General features: G+C 45.8%; 1 protein-coding gene across 2 annotated transcripts in view; it reads left to right on the plus strand.

The window, feature by feature from the left end:
• Positions 1–12,413, plus strand: part of LOC141049784 (TATA-binding protein-associated factor 172-like) — a 66,966-nt gene that overhangs the window by 39,176 nt on the left and 15,377 nt on the right. For both annotated transcript variants that reach the window (XM_073546548.1, XM_073546549.1), the window contains exon 4: positions 593–739. In XM_073546548.1, coding sequence (XP_073402649.1) covers positions 593–739 — 147 coding nt within the window. The remainder of the gene's footprint in view (positions 1–592; positions 740–12,413) is intronic.

Below are 12,413 nucleotides of genomic sequence, written 5' to 3' on the forward strand. Positions count from 1 at the left end.
CTCTCTGACTTCTCTCGGACATCAAATGTCAGGAGGATAGGGCATGTTGGATATCAACATGCTTGATCCTTGGTCACAAGCTAAGGTACTGCTGGAGGTGTAGCATTTTATTACACCCTCACCATTAGAAATACATACCTATTCTTGGGGGAGAAGGGTGTTTAGCCGACCGATATCTCTTGTATAGACACCTTTTGTAAATGGTTGTCTGAAAGCTAGATTAATTTTCTTTTTTTCTTTTCTCTAGTCTAACTAGGTACCAGTTAAGATTGCTCAAGTCTCTTGGTTGCCATGGAGTTATCATATTTTAGGAAACTGCTTTTCTCTAAGACTAATCTCTTGGCCCTCATAAATGAATACTTTAAAAGTATTAAAGGGGCAAAAAAATTGCCAAAAGTAAAGCAAATAACCCATTTTCCTACCCGAAGACGGGGATGGAAGGGTCTTTTATCCACTCTGTGACCCTGACCACACTGATTAGCAGCCTCTGTGATAAATGCATTACATATATTTCTAAATCATAGTCACACTTTTAAAGTCTATTAATATTACGTTTTGTTTTTTTTTAACTTCATACCTTTTTCGTTTCTAGAGGCCGGGTCAGAGTGTTCGAATGACGAGTTGTCTGCATCAGACAGACTCAGCTTTGAAAGGTTTGATATATCGAAGTTATTAAAACATGGGGCTTCCCTCCTTGGCTCTGCAGGGATTGAGTTTGAAGTGCAAGATGACAAGACAGGTATGTTTTGTATTGAATTAAGAGAAAATCATAAAAAAAAAAAAAAAAAAAAAAAAAAAAAAAAAACAACCCTAGAAGACCAGGATTATTTCTGGGTTCTGGCAGGAGGCATTAATGCAGTAAGATGACAGCTAGTCATGAGGTGCTTATTTGTCGTGGTGAGAAGCATATAAACATGTAATATCCCAATCCTTCTGGGAGATGCAGTGAGCAGCTGTCTTACATTGATCTTGCCTCTAATGTTTTGACACAACGACTCCGAAATGTTGCTGCTAATGTTTTGACATCGATCCCCATCAGTTCTCCTTATGTGTCATTTGCTTCTTTGCAATCCTCAGAATGGCAACAAGGTTTTCCTTTTGCGCAAGACTGCTGATAAAGCAGTTTGTATATTCTCCAGTCTGTCATACTGTTGATTGCTCTTTTACATTTTGCTCTCACAGGCCTTGTGGGTTGGGGAAATGGAAATCTGAATCTTCGCTGGCAGCCTTAACTCCTCACCACATTGCGAATTTCGTTTTTTGCGCTTTTGTTTTGTTCCCAGAGCTATAACTTTTTTGCTAAAATTTTTTTATTTTTTTATTTTTCCCCATCAATATAGCCATATGAGGGCTTGTTTTTTGCGAACGAGTTGTACTTTGAATAACACCAGTGATTTTATCATGTAGAGTACTGGAAAATAAGGAACAAAAATTCCAAGTGCGGTAAAATGGCAAAAAAAGTGCAATTCTACAATTTTGTTTTTTTGGGGTTTTTATTTACCATGTTCACTAAATTCTAAAACTGATCTGGTGAGAAGATACCCCAATTAGTATGAGTATGCAGATACCAAACATGTTTAGGTTCGTTTTTTAAATAGTGAGAAAAATTTGATATTTGTAAGAAGAAGAGAAAAATCTCATGTCTCCATTTTTCAGGATCTGGGCCTGGATGAGGGCTTATTTTTTGCGCCCTGAGCTGACGTTTTTATTGATACCATTTTGGAGTACAAACTATGTTTTGATCGCTTATTGCAATGTTGCGGCAGTCAAAAAAAAGTAATTATGGCGTTTTTCTATTCTCCCCCCCCCCCCCCCCCCCCCCCTTTACTCTGCTTACTTATTGGATTAATTTACGTTATACACTGACGTTCATGAACGCAGCGATCCCAAACTTGTGTACTGTATTTTTTGGACTATAAAATGCAACGGATCATAAGACGCACCTAAGTTTTAGAGGAGGAAACTAGGGAAAAATGAAGCAAAAAAATGTGGTCAATGTACTTAATATCCCCTATCCTGGTAGGAATGGCCGCCCTCATCCCTATACTGGCATGCAGGGACCCCCATCCTAATCCTGGTATGACTTGGTCCCATCATGGTATGCATGACCCCATCAGAAAAGATTAAAAAAAAAACAAAAACATTACACTTGCCTTCCTGCGCTCCCTCTCAGCATCCTGTTCCATTGCCAGCAGCTGCTTAATGCTTGTAAGCATGGCAGGGACGTCATGCACTGCTCATAAACAGCACAGCTGCCAGGATACTCACCAGAACTGTTCATCGCAGAGAGCAGTAAGTATTCATTGCTCTTTCAGTAGCCCGCAGTTTCAGTCGGAGCCCTCCTGCTGCTACCGATGGTCATGTGTGCCGATAATTAAGAGAAATGAATATTCATTTATCTTAAAGGGAAACTGTCACCCCCCCCCCGGGTGTTTTTAAGTAAAAGAGCCACCTTCAGCAGCACTAAGGCTGCATTCTGTAAAGGTGGCTCTTCCGTTTCTGACCCCCCAGCAAAGCCGAAATATTAACTTTTATAAATAGGTCCTCATACCTGTGATGGCGGCTGCTTCAGGGGGACACACCATACCTATGGGACGCATTACAGGTATGAGGACCTATTTATAAAAGTTAATATTTCGGCTTTACTGGGGGTCAGAAACGGAAGAGCCACCTTCACAGAATGCAGCCTTAGTGCTGCTGAAGGTGGCTCTTTTACTTAAAAACGCCCAGTGGGGTGACAGGTTCCCTTTAAGTATCGACACACGTGACCGGCGGCAGCAGGAAGCCGGTGGCTGACGCTGCGCACTAATGAAGAGCAATGAATACTCGATGCTCAGTGATGAGCATTCCAGCAGCTGTGCTCTTTGTGAGCAACGCATGATGTCCCTGCCATGCCCTGTTTACAAGCATTAAGCAGCTGCTGGCAACCGAGCAGGACACTGCGAGGGAGCGGAGGAAGGTAAGTGTAATGTGGGTACAAGGATGCCTAAAAGATGAATATTCAATGCTCTCTACACCCATGGGTGTGGAATGCAGTGAATATTCATGTCTTTTTAGCAGCAGGATCAGGAGTTATCCGCAGCTGCTGGCTCCTACCTCTGTGACCCACTGAAACTGTTCCCCCCAACTCCTCACCATATCCGGACTATAAGACGCATCCCCCCCCCCCCCCCCCATTTTCCTCCACATTTTGGGAGGGAAAAAAGTGCGTCTTATAGTCTGAAAAATACGGTATCTTTTTAAATTGCTTTATTTTGAATAGAGCAAAAGGGATTTGAACTTTTTTTTTTTTTTTTTTCCCCTCCTGACTTCAATAGTCTCCTTAGAGACTATTGAAGTCTACACAGTTCTTCAACTGCTATGTGTAGCAGTAATGACAATCTAGTATTAACTCAAGCCCAGATTCACGATGACAGGCATGGGGATCTTCTGCAGACCCCTGTCGGTCATGACAACTGATCGGCGCCCCGCTATCCTGTGACTGTTGCCGATGGGCTCGATTTCCTGCCAGCGTGTTAAATGCCATAATCCTTTTGACGCTATACCTGGCCATTGATTGTGCAGGATGGCACTGAAATTCAGCCTACAGGTTACACCTTGTGTCTTTGCCTTAAACATTTTACCTTTTTATATATTATCAATAAACCTTTAGTTTTTAACCCCTTACCTACATTGGGTATACTATTCTGTCCATGTTACCTGGGACCTAAGTCCCAAGGACGGAATAGTACGTCCAACGCGATCAGCAGTGCTCACGGGGGAGCGCCGCTGATCGTGGCCGGGTGTCGGCTGATTATCACAGCTGACAACCCAGCACTATGTGCCAGGGGCGGTCACTGACTGCCCCCGGCACATTAACCCCTGGCTCACTGCGATCAAACATCGCAGTGTACTGGGGCATAGGGAAGAATTGTGCAGGGAGTGGACAAAATCTGCTGCTATGTGTGAGCACTGTGTCTCTAATGACACAAATACTGATGGGAGCAGCCTGTCCAATCAGCAGCTGTAACAGTGTGAAGTGTTGGGGGGTGTATGTATGTATTGTGCTGCTTTCACAAATACAGGATCACTGCTGTGTTCTTTCCGGTGCTGGAATAATGATAGATGACTGCTGGTGCAGTTTACTGCCAGCCAATAAGTGGGCAGTGGGTGGTGCTGGTCACTGGAGCTTGCTGGGAGTTTGGTGGAGCTTCACACATACACTGCACCAAATCTGCTGCTGTGTGAAGACATCAGTGACACAGAGCTGTCTCATTCACACAGCAGAGGCTTTGTCACACAACAGATTACATCAGTGACTGCCATCCCCTGTGCAGATTAGAATACAGGACGATTTTCCCTCCTCCTCACTACTTTCACTTTCCATAGATATAGATAACTGTGTGTCTGGGGGAGGAGCAGCTCTCTACACTGAGGCTGCTAGAGGGGAAGAATTCGTTACTGTGTGAGGAGGTATAGGCTGCTTCATGTGGATGGGGAGGGCCTGTAGCTATAGAGGGTGGGGGTTGTGGCTATAGAGGGCATGTTTGGAGTAGAGTAGGAGGTTACGACCGGTTCTCATTTCAATGCCATAGCACTCCCCCCCCCCCCCCCCTTGGACGTCCTGTTCAGAATATCTAGAAAACCGTGCAAACTAGTGACAGAGTAAATTACTTATTGTCATAATTCTGCAGCCCAGATATGTACTGAGATTATGTGAAAAGCCCGGGCAACCCCTTTAGTGAACCCCTTATAAAAAAAAGAATTTTTTTTTTTTTATCATACCGCCGAACAAAAAGTGCAATGATGTGCGATCAAAAAGACTGATATGAATAAACATGGTACCACTGAAAACGTTATCTTGTCCCGCAATAAACGAGCTTGCCACAGTGTCATCAGCGAAAAAATAAGTTATAGCTCGCAGAATAAAGCGATGCAAAAATAATTTTTTATATAATTTTTAATTGTATGAAAGCGCCAAAACACAAAAAAATATAAATGAGGTATCGCTGTAATCGTACTGACCCAAAGAATAAAACCCCTTTTTCGGAAACTAGACCCCTCCCAAGGAACTTATAAAGTTCTGTGAAGCACTTGGGGGTTCAAAGTGCTCACCACACATCTAGATAACGTAGCGCCATACAAATAAAAAAGAAATTATATATTTTTTTTTTTTCGCAAAAATGATATTTTTGCCTCTAATTTTTTACTTTCCCAAGGGTAACAGAAGAAATTGGACCCCAAAAGTTGTTGTGAAATTTGTCCTGAGTACGCCAATACTCCATATGTGGGGGTAAACCACTGTTTGGTCGCATGGCAGAGCTTGGAAGGGAAGGAGCACCGTTTGACTTTTTCAACGCAGAATTGGCTGGAATTGAGATCAGATGCCATGTTGCGTTTGGAGAGCCCCTGATGTGCCCAAACAGTGGAAACCCCCAATTCTAACTCCAACCCTAACCCCAACACACCCCTAACCCTAATGGGAAAATGGAAATAAATACTTTTTTTAATTTTATTTTCCCCTAAGGGGGTGATAAAGGGGGGTTTGATTTACTATTTATGGCGGGTTTTTATGTTTGGCAGCTGTCACGCTAAAAGACGATTTTATTGTAAAGAGTTTTTTTGCATCACCACATTGAGAGCTATAATTTCTCTATATTTTCACTCACTGAGTCATGTGAAGTCTTATTTTTTTGCGGGACGAGTTGATGTTTTTATTGGTACCATTTTCGGGCACGTGACATTTATTAATCGCTTTTTATTCCGTTTTTTTTGGGACTCAGAATGAACAAAAACCAGCAATTCATGAATGTTTTTTTTTTTGGGGGGGGAGCGTTTACACCATCCTGCGTGTGGTAAATGGGGTCATTTGTGTGTGTGTGGGGGGGGGGGTTCCACTGTTTAGGCACATAAGAGGCTCTCCAAATGCAACATGGCGTCCGATCTCAATTCCAGCCAAAAAAGTCAAATGGTGCTGCTTCCCTTCCGAACTCTACCATGCGCCCAAACAGTGGTTTCCCCCCCACATATCAGGTGTCAGCGTACTCAGGACAAATTGCACAATAACTTTTGCAGTCCAATTTCTCCTGTTACCCTTGGTAAAAAAAAAAAAAATTCGATCTGAAGTAACTTTTTTTTTTTTTTTTTTGTGAAAAGTTAAATGTTCACTTTTTTTTTTTTTTTTTTTAAACATTTAAAATATTCCTGTGAAGCACCTGAAGGGTTAATAAACTTCTTGAATGTGGTTTTAAGCACCTTGAGGAGTGCAGTTTTTAGAATGGTGTCACTTTTGGGTATTTTCTGGGTATTATCATCTAGACCCCTCAAAGTGACTTCAAATGTGATGTGGTCCCTAAAAATAAAATGGTGTTGTAAAAATGAGAAATCGCTGGTCAAGTTTTAACTTCCTAACAAAAAAAATTGGTTCCGAAATTGTGGTGATGTAAAGTAAACATGTGGAAAATGTTGTTTAAGTTTTTTTGTGTGCCATATCTCTGATTTAAGGGCATAAAAATTCAAAGTTGGAAAATTGTGATATTTTCACCAAATTTCCGTTTTCCACAAACACAAGTTATATGACTGAAATTTTGCCACTAACATGAAGTACAATATGTCACGAGAAAACATTGTCAGAATCACTGGGATCCATGGAAGCGTTCCAGAGTTATTACCTCATAAAGAGACAGTGGTCAGAATTGTAAAAATTGGCCCGGGCATTAACATGCAAACCTCCCTTGGGAGTAAAGGGGTTGATATAATTTGGATCTCTTCCTATGGCTCGTTTATGAAATTTACCTCAGCCTGGAAACAGGCTGTGAGACGCGCACTCTGACGGATACCGGGTGACACCACAGGGCCGCTGCTATTCCTCCCAGGGACACAGCGCAGGACCTGGGTAAGCGGCATCTGCCCTCAGAACAAAGCTTAACCCCTTCCCGGCACATTCCTTGCAGCTGCAGACCAGACTCTGCCTTTAACCCTTCCAAGAGTGCTATGTCTCAATCTATGGAGGCTAAAAGGGCTGTTAAGAAGCACACTGCGTTTTTTACTGTGTGTACCACTTGCAAGACTGCCTTGCCCAGTGCCCAGACTAGTCCGTTATGCACGGCCTGCGCTCCAACGCCCTTAGTCCCCCTGAGTGGGCTGCGTCTGTCACGGTCGGTGGAGTCACTGACGCAGGCCATAGACTCCCTCCGGGAAGCCTCTTAAGTCAGAAAGCGTCTTTACTGCCCGAGCAGGGCTCTGGCGACTGCGGAGAACCGTCCACCAGCAGGGGCCATACTCGCTCCAGGGATGGTCAGGCTAGAAAGCGGACCCATGACATGTCCCCTAATCACGCTTGCGCTTCAGCATCGGCGAGTTCTGTCTCTTGCTCTCCCTCTCCTATTGTTCGCGGGGAGCACGACTCTGAATTCGAATCTGACACATCAGCCCCTCAGAATCCTCCAACTGACCAAGAGTCGCTTGATTCTCTTATAGAATCAGTCAACAGGTTTCTGGAGTTGGATGAGGAAAATATCCCCGCTATCTCATTTAAGAGGACCAAACGTGTACACAGGTTATTTGCCAGCCACCCGGAGTTGAAGGACATTGTCCAGAAACATAGGGATCGGCCACATAAGCGGTTCACAGGGCAAAAGTGTACTGCGGCTAAATACCAGACCTAATGAAGGATTGGTTACAGTCCCCTTCGTTGGATCCTCCTGTATCGCGTCTTGCTTCTAAAACGCTCCTATCCATCTCTGAGGCCTTCTCAGTCAGAAACCCCTCTGATCGTCAAATTGACTACCTTGCCCGCTCAGTTTTTGAAGCTTCAGGAGCAGTGCTTTTTCCATCTTTCGTGGCGACTTGGGTCACTAAGGCAATGGCCGCTTGGGCAGATGTCTTAATTACTGCCTTCCAGGGTACCAATCTTCCTCAGGAGGCAACCAGGGTTGCCAGGCAGATAATTCATGCAGCAGACTTTGTAGTGGACGCTACATATAAAAGATCGTTGACTTCTTTGCCCTATCAGACTGGTCTTCTTTTTGGAGAGAAACTGGACCAGCTCATTTCTGATACTACTTGGGGAAAGAGTGAATTCCTTCCTTAAGACTGTTCGGCCATTTCGGAGCCAACAGCCGACGTGTTTTTGACCTTTTCGCAACAATTCCGGTTGGTCCTCCACTACCTTCTCTTCCGGATCAAGTCGGCCCCCAGGTCTCATACAGACCTATCCGCTCTTGGAAGCCCAGGCCAAGGGCATCTGGATCTAGGGGAGCCAGATCCCATAGATCTAATGACTTGTTGCGGTATCCGGTGGACAAAGTAGGCGGTCGACTACTTTCCTTCAGTCACACCTGGCTCGTTGTCGTCCACAAGTGTTTCAGGGAGCTAGTGTTCTCCGGATACAAGATAGTATTTCCGCTCTCGCTCTCCCCCCAAGAAAAAGACGAACCTTCCTTCGGGCTGTCCAGGCTTTGCAACGGGACGGAGTCATCATTCCGGTCCCTCATCATGAAAGGTTCAAAGGCTTTTATTCAAACCTTTTTATGGTTCCAAAGAAGGACGGGACGATGCGGCCCATACTAGTTCTCAAACTGTTAAATCAGTTTTTCAAGGTACGGCGATTCCGAATGGAGTCTCTTCGATCAGTTGTCGTTTCCATGGAAAAAGAGTTCCTAGCATCCATCGACATCAAGGACACTTACCTTCACATTCCAATCTACCTGTCCCACCAGCAGTTCCTGCGTTTTGCAATTCACGAGGAACACTTCCAGTTTGTTGCCTTGCCCTTCGCACTCGCCACTGCCCCCAGGGTCTTTACCAAGGTCATGGCCATTCTCCACTCTCGGGAAGTGGTGGTGTTACCATGTCTGGATGACCTGCTCATCAAGGGTCCGTCCCTTCCAGCCTGCGAGGAATCCATGGATATAACAGTAAATGCTCTTTCTCGCCTGGGCTGGAAGATAAACTTCGAAAAGTCTTTCCCAAAACTGGCCCAGCAGATTTCCTTTTTAGGAATGATTTTGGACACTTCCTGCGGGTTGGTCACTCTCCCTCCAGAAAAGACCCAAGCCTTACAACAGGCAGCGTGGACTCTTTTCCGACCGGTTTCTCGCTCCTTTCGTTTCAGCATGAGTTCTCTGAAAGATGGTGGCAGCGATGGAAGCAGTTCCATTCGCACAGTTCCACCTCTGTCCCTTACAACACTCATTGCTGTTACCTCGGACAAGAACCTGTTCTCCTTGGACCGTTGGTTCCTTCTGTCCCTGCGGGTCAGACAAGCCCTCAAGTGGTGGACACTGAAGTCCTCCCTGAGTCAAGGGAGGTCTTTTCTCCCAGTAAGATGGTTGGTAGTAACCACCGACGCAAGTCTTCTTGGTGGTGCAGTCTTTCATCACCACACGGCACAGGGTCATTGGGTCAACTCGAGTCGCATCTCCCCATCAACATCTTAGAGATACGTGTGATCAGATTAGCTCTACGGAGTATTCACCATCTCCTCGCAGGTCACTCCATCCGGATCCAATCCAACAACGCTACGGCTATAGCGTATATCAACAGTCAGGGGGGGTACTCGGAGCAGGATGGTCATGCACGAAGTGAGTCACATCCTCCATTGGGCCGAGACCAACCATTCGTGAATCTCAGCGATTCACATCCCGGGCGTAGAGAATTGGGCGGCAGGTTTTCTCAGTCGCCCGGGCCTTGCCTTGGGAGAGTGGTCTCTTCACTCGGAAGTCTTTCAACAGATTTGTCATCGTTGGGACTCCGGATGTGGATCTCATGGCCTCAAGACTAAACAAGGTTCCTCAATTCATTGCGCGATCCATGTGCCATCGGAGCGGACGCCCTAGTTTTGTCGTGGCATCAGTTACGGCTCCCATACATCACGCCCTTCCCTTGCTTCCAAGGGTCATCAAGAAGATAAGAACGGAGGGAGTGCCAGTGATCCTAGTCGCACCAGATTGGCCGCGCCAGGCATGGTACGCAGGACTGATACAACTAGTCGCCGATTGTAACGGGGTCTTCTGGGCTGTAATACCTCTTGCATTACCACCCCGTGTTTCAAGAGGTCCACTCTGCTTTTCCTCGCTTCTGAATGAAGGGTGCTGGCTTTGTAACATGGGAACATATGAAAGATCACTGCTACTCCATGTATTTCCAGTATGACAACATTTTACTCATCAGTCTCAGAATATATATACATACAGAGGGCAGGACAATCAATGTGTCGTGCCAGTAGATAACAGGCTCCAATTGAGACGCCAGTCATACATTACAATAGCCGTGGGATTTACAAAGGTGGGTGGAGATCAGAAGTGGAATATCTTGTTTACCTCTGCCCAGGGGCTCGCAGCCGGTCGGTTGCTGCATTAAGGGCATACATCTCCTATTCGGTGTGCTGGGGGGTTCTGTAACACCGACATACCTGCGATCTGGAAGTCGCCAGGGGATCTACTCTCTCGGGGTCCGATTTACCACCAGATCTCCGGGGCCCTGTCTTTGACGGTGTGGCTGAATCCTGGATTTTAGTACAGGCTGGGTTATCTCACAACGTGATTTCCACCATGATTAGTGCTAGGAAGCCTGTGTCCATGCGCATCTATCACCGCACGTGGTAAACCTTCTTTTCATGGTGCAAGGATCATGGTCGATCCCCTCTGGTGTTTTCCACTCCGGTCATATTGGAATTCCTTCAATCCGGATTAGTCAGGCATCACTCTTGGCTCGCTCAAAGGCCGGATTTCGGCCTTGCCAGTGCTATTCCAACGCAAAATTGCCACCAAGCTTCAGGTCAAGACGTTCATTCAGGGAGTCTCCCATGTGGCGCCTCCTTACAGAAGGCCATTGGAGTCATGGGACCTTAACCTGGTTCTCGGGCCTTACAGGAGGCTCCTTTCGAACCGCTGCAGGACGTGTCACTGACCGTCCTCTCTTGGAAGGTGGTCTTTCTATTGGCAATTACGTCAATCTGGGAAGTTTCGTAATTGGCGGCCCTGTCCTGCCTCCCTCCATTCCTGAACTTTCATCAGGACAAGGCAGTTCTCAGGACGTCCCCATCCTTCCTGCCCAAATTTGTATCCCCTTTCCACCTCAATGAGGAAATTGTTTTGCCTTCCTTTTGTCCGGCACCAGTCCATCGCATTGAGAAGGCCCTCCACACCCTGGATGTGGTTAGGGCTTTTGAGACTGTACATCTCTCGGACGGCTCCCTTCCGCAAGTCAGATGCCCTGTTCATACTTCCAGAGGGGCATAGGAAGGGTCTAGCCGCTTCAAAAGCAATGCTAGCCAGGTTGATTCGCTTGGCGATTCAGGAATCCTACCGTGTCAGGAACGCGCCTGTGCCAGCAGGGATTAAGGCGCACTCTACCCGTTCAGTGGGCGCCTCTTGGGCCATTCGCCACCAGGCCTTGGCAGAACAGGTCTGCAAGGCTGTGACTTGGTCCAGTCTGCATACTTTTACGAAACGTTACCAAATTCATTCTCGGGCCTCTGCGGATGCAGCTCTCAGCAGACGCATCCTGCAATTGACAGTACCTCAGTGTTGACTCAGTGGTACATGGGGTATTAGCAGATATATGCTCCCCACCCAGGAACTGCTTTAGGACGTCCCACTGTCTGTGTCCCCCTATGAGGCGTAGGAGAAATAGGGATTTTTGTGCACTCACCGTAAAATCCTTTACTCCAAGCCAATCATTGGGGGGACACAGCACCCACCCTGTTTAGCCTATTGGCTCACTGTAGCATTCTTAGGTTTTCACAGTTATGGTTATTGTTGACTGTTTATGCTCCTACTGCTTTTTTCACCGAACTGGAGAAGTCTCATCCAGCGAGAGGGTGTATACTGCAGGGGAGGAGTTCACTTTTTTTTCTGGTTTACTTGGTGTCATCCTAGTGGCAAGCATCATAACACCCACTCTGTCCCCCAATGATTGGCTCGGAGAAAAGGATTTTACGGTGAGTACACAAATCCCTATTTTTCATGTTGAACTGAACACTGTGTAATAGATGCTGCAGAGTTTGGCACCTAATAATAATCTTTTTTTTTTTTTTTTTTTTTTTTTTTATACAAGTGGTTCAGTTTTCACTGGGGCTGTGTACTTTTCCCTGTATGATAGACTAGTGATGAGCGAGTAAACACATTGCTTGGGATTTCCCGAGCATGCTATCGAGTCCTCATGAGTATTTTTGGCGTGCTCAGAGATTATTAGTTACTGTCGACTTAGCTGCATGATTTGTGGCAGCTAGACAGCCTGAATACATGCGGGGATTCCCTAACAAACAGGCATACCTCGTGTTCAGCCTGTCCAGCAGCCGTAAATCATGCAGCTGCGTCGACACAAACTATATCTCCGGACACACCAAAATACTTGGAGGACCACACATGCATGCTCAGGAGCAACTAGTATACTTGGTCATCAATAATGTTGACCAATCGTGAGCAGGC

Source organism: Dendrobates tinctorius, unplaced genomic scaffold (genome assembly GCF_039654945.1).
Source record: "Dendrobates tinctorius isolate UK_male_01 unplaced genomic scaffold, ASM3965494v1 ptg000147l, whole genome shotgun sequence".
Classification (NCBI taxonomy): domain Eukaryota; kingdom Metazoa; phylum Chordata; class Amphibia; order Anura; family Dendrobatidae; genus Dendrobates; species Dendrobates tinctorius.